The following is a 14909-nucleotide window of genomic DNA, read 5'->3' as shown; positions in this document are numbered from 1 at the left end:
TTCTCCTTTTTTATTCTTTCTTCTCTCTCTCTCCCCTCCCTCCCCAGTTCCACCTCTTCCTGCTGAAGAGGAGCGTATCTTTTCATCTTTTCACCCCCCCACCCCTCTCCTCTCCACCGCCCTCTCCAGCTTTTATTCAAGTTTTTTTTTTTTTTCTTTCTTTCTCATGTTGTCTTTTGCAACACGAAGGAGGGGAAAAAAGACAACGTTAAATTTGTATATTTTTGAATGCAGTTTGGCGCGGCTCTTGTGACGTTTAGCTCTCGTATTAATCATGGTTCATTCCCATCAGAAAGTGATTCAGAGAGTCTTTATGAGTCTGTGGAGACTTTTATTTTGAATGACATATCAGACAACCCTCTCCTGCTTTTACTCAAGTGTTTTTTTTTTCTTTCTCATGTTGTCTTTTGCAACACGAAGGGGAAAAAAGGCAACGTAAAATTTGTATTTTTTTTGAATGAAGTTTGGCCTGGCTCTCGTGAAGTTCTACTCTTATTAGTCATGATTTACTCCCATCAGAAAGTGTCTTCATGAATCTATATTTTTAATGACTTATGATATCAAAGCTTTTTTCCCCTCCTTTTTAGTACTTTTATTTAAAACTTGCATTTGATTTTTATGCGTCGAAGCTTTAAAAAAAAACGACTCGCCCAAAAACTTCTCTCCCTCTCGGTGGTGCAGAGAAAATCCTCTTCAAGGGCCACTTGCACACGTTCCATTGCATTTTTGAGGATTTGTGCAAGATTTCCACTAGTGGGTGGAGAAATGAGGCCCAAAGCTCCACAGTTTTTTCTTTTTTTTTTTTCTTCTTCTTCATGTGGGCCCATACTGCGCTTACACTGTGTTTTCTTTCTGCTCACTCAGTCTATTTGCATCTCCGTATGAACAAATAAACCAGCTCAGGCCAGAACGAAGCCTTCATTTAATTGGTTGTAAGCAGCATTTGGTTAACCCTTTCTATGCCATCGATTTGCACACTAGCAGCACCAAAGGTGACTTATTTTTCTAGACGTTTATCAACACCTATCAAATACCTGCATATGAATATTCTCAGTTCTAGCCACCTGAGCCAGCTTTTATTAGCTTATAATTCTTTACATGTAGCTGAATCTGCACCAGAATGCTACACTGAATTAGCCGCTAGCATTTCCTGTTTGCACCTTAACCTCAATATGAAGACTTTTACTACTGAAGTCATGTCATATAGTTAAAATGTGCAGGCTTTCTTTTTTTTCTTTTTTCTTTTTTTTTAATACGATAAACAGGCAGTAAATAGAAACCTCACAGCTTGTAGTTTCAGTTATCCAGGGAGCTCTGTGTGTGTGTGTGTGTGTGTGTGTGTGTGTGTGTGTGTGTGTGTGTGTGTGTGTGTGTGTGTGTGTGTGTGTGTGTGTGTGTGTGTGTGTGTGTGTGTGTGTGTGTGTGTGTGTGTGTGTGTGTGTGTGTGTGTGTGTGTGTGTGTGTGTGTGTGTGTGTGTGTGTGTGTGTGAGAGACGCAGAGAATCAGGTGGTTTGCTTGTCCAGTCAGCTCACTCCTCTCCTTTGACCTTGCTTTCTTCCTCCATCTCTCTCTCTCTCTCCATCTCTCTCTCTCTCTCTCTGTCTCTCTCTCTGTCTCTCTCTCTCTCTCTCTCTGTCTCTCTCTCTCTCTCTCTCTGTCTCTCTCTCTCTCTCTCTCTCTCTACCTCTCTGATGAAGTACATCTATAAATAACCCAGTTCTCAGCTGCCACACCCTTCCCTCACACTGTGTGTGTGTGTGTGATTTGTTTGCTGTACACACAAAGAAGTCAGACATGCATGCAGGCACCTTGTTTTGTGTGTGCGTGTGTGCGCTCGTGTGTGCAAATACGACACTTTCTGAACACATACAGGTGATGCTAGCGTGCGTGTTGCCTTCAGGCTGCTGTTGTTGGTTTTTGTTACCATGGGTGGTGTGTGTGTGTGTGTGTGTGTGTGTGTGTGTGTGTATTCAGTAGCATGACTTATCACGGCAGCAGGTGTCTCTTACACCCCACCATTACTCAGTCTTTGTCTTCCTCTCCACTCCAGCCTCCATATTCTGCTCCTCTCTCTTCCCCTTAACTCCCCCTCCCCCCTCCTCCTCCTGTGACCTGAAAGGAGCATCTCAACTCCTCTCTCTCACACACACACACACACACACACACACACACACACACACAGCACTCCACAGCTGGCCAGCATGTGTAAATGCCAAGAGTATAGAGCAGAGATGTTGAGGACAGAGGGAGGGAGGGAGGGAGGGGAGGAGCTTCAGTGTACACCTGGACAGGAGCAGATTCACGTGGAGACGTCCACAACAACATCAGCATGTTTGGAAAGAAGTTTTGTTTAAAAGAGTCCACCAGATACGAACACATTTTTAAAATGTGTGTAGCAATACAATGTTTTGATAGTATAAACATGTATATATAACTAATGGATATCATAAACATGCTATAGCTAGTCAACTCATGTCTTGAGCTAATGACTGTTACTTGACTAGAAGAATGTTGTTGGTAGGCACCATCACTTCCTGTTAAGCAATCAGATTACAGACAAGTGTTATTAACCCTTCCATACTGTTCATCTTCTACACCTTCATAGTACGTTCTGTGTCTAAGAATCTCCTCATAAAAAGTGTCTATACCAAATGTTGAACCACAGAAGCATCAATAGTTGATCTGACTGATCAATATCATATATCAGAGAGCAGAGAGAGTGTATTTTGTAGCTTTTACATCACTCATTTTTGGAGAAAACGGCTACTATCACACAATATCATGTCCTGTTTTACCTAAGACATGAAAATATAACATGATGGAAATGTATTTAATGTAAAGGTAAAATGAGCAGAACTTTATGGAAGTGTGGGGTTTATTGTAGAACCATTAGAGCCATCAGTCTTCACTGCTACATCATAATTTGGACACAAATGTGTAGCATCTATACAAAAGTACAACATTTTAATAGATTTCATTTGGTGCATTTTGGGCCACTTTAGGAAAAGTCATCAAATTTCAGAGTAAAATACATCTGGGGTGTTTTTACAGCTGTACACTTTGACCTGAACAGTATGTAAGGGTGCAGGGTGTTGCAGGGTTTCAGTATGTAGAGGCTGAGAAGCTTTAGTTCTATGAGGAGTTTGTTTATTTTACAGCAAACTATGACAATGAAACATGATTTTGCCTCCTTTGACTGATACACCACAACATCAAATTTCAATCCATCTTAGACACAACAATTCAAATTGACATCATGTACTCATGGATCCATGCAAATTTAAAGTCTCTGCACCCTTTGGAACCGTCTTTTTTTTTTTTTTTTTTTTTTTTTTTTTTTTTTGAACCTAGCATACAAACCCAATGTTGTGCTCAGCATCTGAATAAAAGGTTGGCACTGATTGCTTTAGCTTCCAGCTGCTGAAAAAACATCACTCCTCATTAGTTATGCAAATATTCAAAGTAACTATGCACCAATATGGCTGGAATCAATGTTGGACAGTCTAGAGATGAAGTGCTGGAGGAAATATCAAAGCAGAGATGAAGATAAAGCTGTGTGTGTGTGTGTGTGTGTGTGTGTGTGTGTAGTAAATGGTTAAAAAGTTGAAGCAGTGAACTTTGTGGTCCAAGCAGATTGATTCAAACAGCTGCTGCATTTAGAGCTGGATGTGGCGTGTTGGAAACCAGAGTTGTAGAGACAAGACAGCAGAGGAAGAAGAGTAAAGAGCCGGAGAGGTGATGGAGGGATTGAAAAGAGAGAGAGAGAGAGAGGCCAACGAAGAAGCAAGGAGGAAGAGAGAGGAGAAGGCAGCCAAGTGGAGAAGTGTGTGCATGTGCGTGTGTGTATGCGTGTGTGTGTGTGGCCAGATGGCTCCAGCGTGTGGCGACCAGCCAGAGGAACAGGTGCAGGTCACATGACCAGCCGTTACCACGGAGATGGTGATTGCTCTTGGCGTGAGGATGAAAGGAGAAGGGCCCCAGGGACAGAGAGGGGGTGAGCGAGCAGGAGGGAAGGAGGGAGAGAGAGGCACAGAGCAGGAGAGGGAGAGATACAGGCATACTGTACCGCAGAGGACAACACTCACACACTCTCTCACACACACTCACACACACACACACACACACACACACACACACACACAACTACAAGCACATTTTATCCTTTCAGTTTCATAGTAAGTTATTAGAACACATGATTCTCTCCTAACAGCCTAAATGTATAGATAATATATTAGTATATTCTTTTATAAAGTAAAGACTACAGGTTGTTTTGGGTGACTCGCTCCATTTTTGGATCCGGTGCCACATTTGCAAACCAGCCACTAAGCTCCAGTACTAACGAACCTCTTATGAAACCTTTTATCTCTCCCGCTTTTTCAAAAAAAAAGGATTATTATTATTATTATTATTATTATTATTATTATTATTAGCAATGTACGAAACATCCAGGTCGCAGGCTTTCTCAGTTTTGTCCAATTATGTAGCATCCTTTTAGTGTGTGCCACAGTGACACACACATCACTCCTGCTGGAGCTCATTAATGTGAACTGTACAAGTTAGTTTTGTTAACAAACAAGCTTTACTGGTGTCTGGTTAAAGTGCTTCCTGTAAGTGTGTGTGTGTGTGTGTGTGTTTATGGGTGAAGATGCACTGTCGTCTCTGTAGGAAATAACACTCAACACTTCACCTGGAGGCCTTTTTCCATAACCCAAACTCTTACCCAAAAGCTTCAGCATAAGGTGTCTACTTTAGCTTTTTTTACTGTGTTTTTGATCAGAGAGACCATTCAGATGTGCCATTTAAAAGTTTTTTTTAATTTGTTATAACTCATTATTACTTGTTACTTGATATTTTGAGATGTTGAAAGCTAAACCTGAATGGATCTAAGTGGCTGTAAGTGGATTCTATGTTGCCAAACCTCAACATGAATCCTAGCTGTAATATAAAAGCTGAATGTCTCTGTTTGAAAATACTACCCTCAAAATATTTCTGAATAATTATGACGGCAAAGTAACAGAGTACTGATAGAGGCTGTGTGTGTGTGCGTGTGCGCGATAGAGGAGGGGCGCAGAGTGCCCTCTTGTCTTCCTCTGTAGTGTGTGTATACACACACTCACAGATAGAGCCAGCTCCTCTTTCTTTCCATGCCAGAGATTAGAGGAAGCCTGGGGGCCTCTCAACCCTCCTCTCCCCCTCCCTCACCCCCCCCCTCCTCTCTCTGGGGCCTCTCTCTCTGTCTGTGTATCTCTCTATCTCACTCCCTCTTTCCCTCCGCCTCCTCGCAGTCTTTCATCATATTAACCCCCTGTGTGCCAGAGCCCGAGGCACACTAATGATTTCTAAATGGGTAAATCAAACATGGCGACTGCCCTGGGACAGACAGGCACACACACACACACGCCTTTTCGTCCACGTCTCTCAAACTGTAAAAAGAGGGGAACATTTTGAGGAATGGTCTCATGTTGTTTCTGCACACTTTCTTCTTTTTTTTTTCCCCCTGCAGAGAATGTAAAGTTGTTGTTTTTTCTCTCTCTCTCTCTCCTTGCAGCAGTAAGAAGGTGGAGTCGGAGGGCGGGGCCAGCGCTGCTAAGAAGGATTCCAAGAGGAAGAGAGAGCCGTCAGTCAGCGACGAAGTGGAGATGAAGTCTCCGCCTCCCTCGCCTGAAGAGGAGGATGACGATGGTGTACAGGTAGAGGAAAGAAGCACACACACAGCCAGAAAGTGTTCAAAGTCACAGCACAGTTCCACAACTCCCCCCCCCCCCCCCCCCCAAAAAAATGGCAGAACACTCTCAAACATTTTGCAGATCTGCGGCCCGGCCTGCACAGATAGAAGGCGCTGAGCCAGCATGTGTGTGTTTGTGTTGTAAACCAGCCTTGTTGACAGACCAAGCAGACAGGCTTCACTGCCAAATTCACATGACGCACCATCAGCAACTTTTACACAGCTCAATACATTTCATTCTGCTTTTCTTTTTTTTTCTTTTTTTTTTTTTGCATGTCAAATACAATTTTAGATATATTTTCCTTACCTCTCCACTTCAGTTCCAAAAAGCACCTGCATTAACAAAAGCGGCACTTTTTTAGCTGGAGTTTGGTGTGGCAGCACTCTACTTCCCTGCATTTTAATGTGTAAATGTAATTATGTGGTTGATGTAAACAGAGCAGCATCTGGTTATTAGCTGCATAAAGAGCAGCAGCTCTCAGTCAGACAGGAAAAGCACCTTAACCAGCAGTGTGTCCCCTGCCGTCTGCCTCAGCACTTCCTTCCACACCCGTATCATCGGGAAATGTTTCCAGCCCGGCGAATTTGGGCGATTTCAAAGTCAATATGGCAAACGTGGCCAACCATATGGAACTGAATAATGAATAATGAAGGGTGTTTGTATGGCCCAGTAAGAATGATAAGCACATACAGCTCTGATTTTAATATAGTGTAATCTGCGACGTTTCTACACAGCTTTTTTCTTTATTTGGCAATGTCGTCTTTTTAGTAGCTTTTTACCATTCATGTGCATTTTTTAATGAGTGACGTGAAACAAGTGCTACAAAAGCCAGAGCTGATGAACCTTAACGTCTCTTCTCTTCTTCCCACATCAGAAGCGTCGCTCCAGTCGCCAGGTGAAGAGGAAGAGGTACACAGAGGATCTGGAGTTCAGGATCTCGGAGGAGGACGACAGCGGAGACGACTCACCAGCACCAAAATCCCCATCGTCGTCAGCCCAACAGCAGGTACAGCTCGGGGGGGGAATCTAAACCGTACATTTTTAATATGTATTTCTACCAATAGACTACCAAAGTCATCTGCAAATTGAGTGCTTTTATTTTGTTAATTAATTACAAGACATTAAAAAGTCAAATGTGTATAGTGCCTAGTGGAGTGTCAAATTTTAGGCTGTGCTATATGTTGACTCAGCACTTATTCTATGATGTGCACATGTGCAATAGTTACACTGCAGGATGCATGATGTCAAGTTAGGTAAATAAAGTGAAATATGTCATGCTCCAACTTGCAAAAGGAAAACAGTGACTAATCTACATCCACAAGAAAACTCCAGCTGATATTACGTAATTGGGAACTGATCAAACCCTTTAAATCAGGCTCAATGCTCTCTGCTGAAGTTGAACCTGAAAATGAGTTGCCTGTTTATGCTGTTCAACTCTTCAAACACTGACCACTGTACATGCAGTGTGTAAACAAGCACACGATGCAGCTACTGTCACATATGATGTCACCTGGATGCTAAAGCAGTTTTCGTGTGTGTGTGTTCCTGTTATCAGCTGCAGCTCATCCTGCTGCTGGTTAAGCGTGAACCTAAGCATGGTAGAAATGGAAAGGAGGGTTTGTTTTGTTAGAAGAGGGAGAGACTTTTAAGGTAACCAGTTGTTAGTGGTGTATCTGTATATGAATAACACCCTGCAAACATCTGGTGAAATTTACTGTTTTTTTTTTGTTTTGTTTTTTTCAGAGGAAAAAACCCGATATCAGTTACTTTTTATTCCAGTATCATGCAGCTTTTTAGTCAAGTTAGTTCCTTCCCCCAGCTGTCTCTACTTTTTAAAGCTTTAAAGCTTTTCTAGCCGCACTTTTTTACTATACATCAGGGTTTTTTTTAGTTTCTGTATCACTGAGTATCAAACGATTAACTACAGAAATATGATGTTGAATGTCTTGCCAGATTCAAAGTCTTATTTACTTGTTCTTTCATCTCATATTTAGATCAAAACAGCAGCTAAGAAGACATTAAACATTCAAGACTGTTGCTGTCTTTTGTTTGAAGAGGAAAAAAGTGTTATGTGGAAATCCTTAAAGTAAAGTGTTGAAATATATTACCATACTCGTATTGACAAGTTTCACCTTATCCATCTCTAGTGATGTCCACTGACTGAGAATAAAAGGCAAAATAACTAATGAAGTTGCATCTACTTTATATTTAATGCTCCTCTACATCTATAATCAGTACATGTGTATGAGTGTGTCAGGTGTTCTTAGACGCACAGGAAGTGTCTCTGTGGTTCAGGTGCACTGAACGCAGCATTGCTGTAAGTTTGGGTTAAAAAAAAAGTTTGACATCATCAGAATGTATGACAGGCCGGATGAATCTCCAACACGACTGATGTGTGTGTGTGTGTGTGTTTGTTTCCAGGATGTGGCCGAGGCTGAGGGGCCGGTTGTGGAGAAGATTATGGGCAAGCGCAACACCAAGAAACAGGTAAGAGACGTACACACACACACACACACACACACACACACACACACACACACACACAATACACAGAGACACACGCACACACGGACACACTGGCCCGAGTCATGGCTTACGTCATCTGATTAGCCGCTCCACAGCTGGCCTAAGCAGATTAAACACACACACACATACACACACACACACACACACACACACACACACACACACACACACACACACACACACACACGAGAGCTCAGACAGCGTGTATTCACTTAGTAAGCAGAGACAAGAGTTCTTGTATTTCAGTACGTGTGCGCTTAAAGCCAGAGGGTGTGTGCATCTGATTGACTGTGTGTGTGTGTGTGTGTGTGTATAACAGACTTTTTTTTTTTTTTAGACAACTCGTTCTAAAGAAAGCTCATCCCTGAGCCAACACATGCACGCACATACAGTCACCAGCCAACTTTCCTTTGCTAGCCAGCTGCCAATGGGTTACCCCCCCACCTATACACGCATACACACACACAGGCACACACGCACACACTCTCACAGCTCCATTCATTCAGAGCTGACCCCGGGCTTGGCACACTGCCAAAACCACAACGCTAGCTACGCCAGACGCCAAGCTAGCGTTTCCTCAGGCTGTGTGTGTGTGTGTGTGTGTGTGTGTGTGTGTGTGTGTGTGTGAGATTGATGATTCATGGCATTACAGTAGTAGTAGCATGGCGGAGGGGGGGGTGTGTGAACAGTAGTAATGGTGAATGGAAGTGGATGGCTACACTTGAAAGAGCTCCTGTTTCTTTATTTCCCACTTTCTCACACACACATACACACACACACTACTTATATGGACACACATATAGACACATATATAAAAGAGCTACTTAACCATTTTTTTTTTTTTACATTTTTCTGAATGTGTTTTATTTCAATACATGAATCTGTTTGTAGATTTGAAGTTGAATTAGTACAATTTTTTATGACTTTTGTTTTTTATTTGACTCTAAAGTTGAACTTGATGAGAGATGGACACACTATGAATGAAACAATCTTTTTTGTCAGAGTGATAATCGGTGTTGACTGACATGTCAGTGTGAAAGCAGCACACAGCCACATGTTGTGTAACAATGATGTGCCACTTCTTGCTCTCTCTAACTATACAGTCCTTATATATCAGGGATTTTTAACCCCCTCCCTTTTTTTCTTTTTCCTTTCAGCTGGAGTCGGGGGAGGAAGTCGAGGTGGAGGAGTTTTACGTGAAGTTCAAGGGCTTGTGAGTAACCTGCTTTTTTTCCCTCCCTCGTCTCTATCTCTCTACCTCTTTTGTCTTTCACAGCATGGCTTCCTCTTACTTTAGATCTATTTTCAACACATCCGCAGGTCCATATGTATGAAAAGCCCAGTGTATTGAACCTGAAAGCCTCTTTGTTTGTTTTTAACCTCAGACCCACTCTCACATTTAACACATTTGGTTACTTTCATTCAGTTTATAGTAGCAGTCATTCGGTCAGACTGGAAGATAATGTTTTATGTCTTTAGACTGCAGTCAGGTGCTGTCTGGACAGCAGGAAAAAGAAAAAGGATTTTGTAAATTAGATTTAAGCAGTGTGTTGAATACACAAACCTAACCCAATGTCTTGCAAATAAGTTTGGGCTTCCTCTTAAATCAGATTTTTAAATTGACTTAGCTTGATGTCTGTACACTGTTAAAAGGCTCTTTTGTCATCCTTGCTCATTATTATTGAATGTAACAATCCACACACAAGGCAACAGTTTACTAAGTATTTGCTTCCTGGTCTGTTTTCTTTCCTGTTTTATGGCACAAATGCAACAAAATGACATCACAAATAACGGTCTACAGCTGTTCCACACAGGCCTGTCATGATAACTACTCTTACTGTATGATCATTTGAAGATCATTTTATGTACGATTGATGTTATGATAATAATATAATGGGATAATAATACAAGGGGGTGGGAATGGAGGACACTACTTGTTTAGCCAATGAGACATGAATAGCCTCTTAGCTGCTAATGTGAAGTGTGGTGATACTGAGGCCATGTCTATGTATCATATGATAAGTCCATATATAGACATGATGATGCTGATGATTACGTTACTGTACTATAAGTTGATATGGTAATTATTGTGACAGGACTAACTCCAAAAATCTCTGTAAATCAACATTTACAGAGATTTCCCCCCCTTTTTTTTAAAGAGCAATAACCTGTTGAATCTTTATTTACTACAAACACTGCTGCTTTCTCTGGCTTGGATACCAGCGATACTAATCTCTCTCTCTCTCTCTCTCTCTCTCTCTCTCTCTCTCTCTCTCTCTCTCTCTCTCTCTCTCTCTCTCTCTCTCTCTCTCTCTCTCTCTCTCTCTCTCTCTCTCTCTCTCTCTCTCTCTCTCTCTCTCTCTCTCTCTCTCTCTCTCTCTCTCTCTCTCTCTCTCTCTCTCTCTCTCTCTCTCTCTCTCTCTCTCTCTCTCTCTCTCTCAGTTCGTACCTCCACTGTCGCTGGGCTGACCTGGAGGAACTGGAGAAGGACAAGAGAATACACCAGAAGGTGAAGAGGTTTAGGGCCAAGCAGCAACTCAACAGTTTCATAACTGAGGTAAGAACAGAGGTCTAGTTCAGCTCAGCTCTACTAACTCTCCATTGTATAACAGTCAATTGTAAAGCAGATCATTTCACTTGTGTGATATTGTGATTATACATCAGAGGCGTTCAGCACTGTCATATCCACCTTTTTGGATCTGGAAAATGTACTGTTGGAAAATTCAGAAGGACAGTTTAACGGAAAATTTTTTGGAACACATTAAATTTCATCTGCCGTAAATCATCGGGCCTCACCCTCACACACACATGCTGCATGCTAACTATCGTAAAAACCATCTCTGCGTCTTTTAATGGTAAAAACTCTCTCTGCAGATGGACGACGAGCCTTTTAACCCGGACTATGTGGAGGTGGACCGTGTCCTGGACATTTCAGAAAGCACAGATGAAAACGGAGAGGTGCTTTGATCTCTTCCTGTCATCTTTTTTATTGTGGATTTTTTTTTTTGAAGTTCTCACACCACACACACACACACACACACACACTCACCAAAACCTTCCTGTTTCTGTCCCCCGTGTGTGTTGTGCAGTTGGTGACCTTATATCTGGTGAAGTGGTGCAGTCTGCCTTACGAAGACTCCACCTGGGAGCTGAAGGCTGATATCGACCAATCCAAGATAGACGAATATGAACACATCGCAGCACGCACACCCAACACTAAGAGAGTGGTAAGTAGTTCAGCCTGTGTGTGTGTTCGTGTGTGTCCACAGCCAATTTTTTGGGTGCTCTGTCTTCCAGCAATACTCCCAGACACTTTAAAAAGGACGGTAGTAGGCGTGCGAGCGTGTGTGTGTGTGTGTGTGTGTGTGTTTGTGTGTGTTGGCCTGCTGCCTGTTCCTTCCTCCTCTAGATTTACAGCGCCCTTAACTGCTCTCCACAGGCCCACGTTCTTGTGGTCTTACACACACACACACACACACATACATACACGCCCTGCTCTTGTGGCCAGGCCAAACCACTAACAGTGTGTTTAATGCTGAACAGAAGCAGCTGACTGGCTGTGGTCTTTTTCTCTCCATCACTCCTTTCTCTCTCTCTCTCTCCCTGTGTCCATCTATTTAACTACTGCCCACTGCGTCTCCTTAAGGACCGTGTTAGCAATGCTCCATCATACACTCACACTGTTGGGAGGCCTTTATTTTTATTATTCATTTCTTTGCCGAGCCAGCAGCGTGGTCAGTTAGACTAAAGGCTCAGTCACTGCACAAAGAAATACAACTAAATGAATGATCTCAGCTTTGTGAATGATTTGATTGGAGGAGCTTTGTGATGCAGTGACACAAAGGCAGGGGTGCTTGGCTGCTGTAGCTGCAAGCCGACTTAATTTAAGGAGGGCGGCTGTGGCTCAAGATGTAGAAAGGGTCACCCACTTACAAGGAGCTCCTCCAGTTCACATGTCAAAACGTCCTTGAGCAAGAACGTCAAATTGCTCACGAAAGTGTGTGTGTGTGCGTGTGTGTGTAAAAGTGATTAGAAACTCCTGGCACCTTGCATGGCAGCCTCTGTCATCAGTGCATGAATGTGTGTGTATGTATGAATTAGGCCTTTTTCTTACTGCGATGAAAAAGCAGAGTGTGTCCTCGCAGTTTGGTGGTATTGAACCCCCCCCCCCCTCCCCCTCCACAGTTGTTACTGTATAATAAAGCAATCCAGGCCAGATGGATGGCTCTCGTGAAGAAGAGGGGCACCACAGTTTGTCATTGCTCTCTAGGAGGGTCAGAAAGCAGACTTGGGTTTAGTCTAGTTTATTGTCAGTGGAGACGAGCCTAAACTCACTTTCCACACTTCCACTTCCTCACACACTGCTTCAGTTTCCCTTTGGCAAATCATTCTCATGGGGCAGTGCCAAGGTCTCGCAAGCCGCCTGGTGCCCCGAGCAAGCAGAGGCAAAGGCAGATTCTCCAACCTATCACACAGCCTCCTACGTCTCCACTGCATTACCATATATCACACAGTATACGCACATGCACATTAGACTACTATAAATGACAGTTGTGGTTCACATTTTTTGGAGCTCCACCCTGCGGCAGGCATCACATGACCCCAGTATTACCATAATACAGCTATGATCACAACCCTAATGTGAATGGGTGATTGTTGCCATATAGTATAAAGTGCTATCGACTATAAATAAACAATGCAGTCCATTTACCATTAACTAGCCCAGCCAGCTAGTCACTTACAGTTACTTTTTTTAAAAATCTGTACTGTTCTGATGGACTATTTGTATCAGACCTTCATTTTTCCCCTCAGGATGATTCCCAGTGACGTCGTTGGTCACATCAGCTGGTTTTAGAGCCTGACAATATTCCTCCAAAAGTAGACTGCAGTGTGAGAAAATAGTTGGCTGACTGAAGCCTGTGGAGCAACATGTGGGCTCAGGCTCTCTATTCTAAGCCATCCTCACCCTAAAGGAACCATGTTTACAATAAACTGTAGTGAACTGTGTGCCTTGTTGTAGAAAACAGCCGTAAGTCACCACATTTAAAATGGATTAACAAAGGGAATATTCATATTTCAGCTCTACATGCCATCATTTAAACCCACTTTAAACCTTTCTACACCACGATGAGCATCCTTACATTGTTCATTTGATAGAGATGATCCTCATTGACCTTTAATAACCCCAAAATAATTTCCCCTGCATTTAGGATCGGCCTCCTGCAGCCGACTGGAAAAAGCTGGAGGGCTCCAGGGAATACAGGAACGGCAACGCACTCAGGGAATACCAGCTTGAAGGCCTCAACTGGCTAACCTTCAACTGGTACAACTCGTAAGTCACCATTAACTTCATTTTGTTAACATTAGAATTAGACCCTGACTGCTACTGTCAGCCAGTATATGCCATGGCACCTCATTTAATAGTCCTAAGTGGACATTAAGTAGCCCTGCAGCTCCATGCTGTTAGAGTTTTCCCACTGGCGCCATCCTTGCTTTAAATGTATCTCCTGATTGAACCAGAAGACTCCACTTAAGATCTCCACTCTGTAGCACACATGGCAGATTGCAGTTGAACTCATGTGCTCTTAATCTTAATATTTGAGGTCAAATTCTAGTCTTGGAGTATTATGGAAGTATCAGATGTGTGTATTCCCAGTGTAGAAATTGAAGGAATTCAGTCAAATCTCAGAGGATGACAAAAAAAAGGGCCACTTTTCCAGTATTTAGTGTCACAGGTTTTTTGCATTAGATCACCGGAGTGGAAAACAGACAGCCTCTCTCCTCTTTGGAAAAGCAGCATTAATAAACCACGAGGGAAAATCGTTTTAGATCATGGAAGCGCATTAACTTTGTCATGTAGAAGTGAAGGAAACTTCGCCGACAGTCGCAGTGGAAAACCTTGAATGTGTTCAGTGTCCTGAGCGGTGAAATGACGCCGAAGTCCTCGTAAAATGTAGAACGCAGATGCGTCCATCTGTTTTAAAGCCCATCACTCACATCCTGCCTGTCCGTCCACAGACGTAACTGTATCTTGGCTGACGAGATGGGTCTAGGAAAGACCATCCAGTCCATTACATTCCTCTACGAGATTTACATGAAGGGCATCGAGGGGCCGTTCCTGGTCATCGCCCCGCTCTCCACCATCCCTAACTGGGAGAGAGAGTTCAGGACCTGGACTGAGCTCAACGCGGTGGTCTACCACGGAAGCCAGGCCAGCCGCAAGACCATCCAGGCCTACGAGATGTACTACAGAGACGCACAGGTAAACAGATGAGACAGACCTGCTTTACTGTCCTTTTTATAACACTACTCAAGGAGATAATAGATTGAGAGAAAAAAAACAGCCTTTCACTATTAAAGAAAGGTTAATTAAAGTGGGAGCAGGTACATTCATCAGTGGCTCTTGAGGGAAGGAGATCACTGAAAAGGGGAATGTTAAAGTGTGATACACACATATCCACAAGCAGTAATTGGTGCTTCAAACCTTTTTTGTGCTCAGTAGAAGGAAGCAGCTCGATCTGCCAAAATTAAAGTAAGTAAGTGGCATTGAGTGGGTTTCAGGTTTGACTAAAGCAGAGTAAAGTCACTCAAGCTAGTTTAATTCTGCGCAAATGTATCATTACCTTCTATCAGATGTGAATCAAACTGTGTTTATG

General features: G+C 42.8%; 1 protein-coding gene across 1 annotated transcript in view; it reads left to right on the top strand.

The window, feature by feature from the left end:
* The window catches only part of chd7 (chromodomain helicase DNA binding protein 7), a 69206-nt gene that overhangs the window by 31305 nt on the left and 22992 nt on the right, over window positions 1–14909 (top strand). Inside the window, exons 5-13 of the mRNA XM_053329463.1 lie at window positions 5550–5691; window positions 6602–6733; window positions 8149–8214; window positions 9411–9466; window positions 10696–10810; window positions 11128–11211; window positions 11343–11480; window positions 13464–13585; window positions 14272–14515. Coding sequence (XP_053185438.1) covers window positions 5550–5691; window positions 6602–6733; window positions 8149–8214; window positions 9411–9466; window positions 10696–10810; window positions 11128–11211; window positions 11343–11480; window positions 13464–13585; window positions 14272–14515 — 1099 coding nt within the window. The remainder of the gene's footprint in view (window positions 1–5549; window positions 5692–6601; window positions 6734–8148; window positions 8215–9410; window positions 9467–10695; window positions 10811–11127; window positions 11212–11342; window positions 11481–13463; window positions 13586–14271; window positions 14516–14909) is intronic.

The sequence above is a fragment of the Scomber japonicus genome, chromosome 12 (assembly GCF_027409825.1).
Source record: "Scomber japonicus isolate fScoJap1 chromosome 12, fScoJap1.pri, whole genome shotgun sequence".
Lineage (NCBI taxonomy): Eukaryota > Metazoa > Chordata > Actinopteri > Scombriformes > Scombridae > Scomber > Scomber japonicus.
This window is presented reverse-complemented; position numbering and strand designations above follow the sequence as displayed.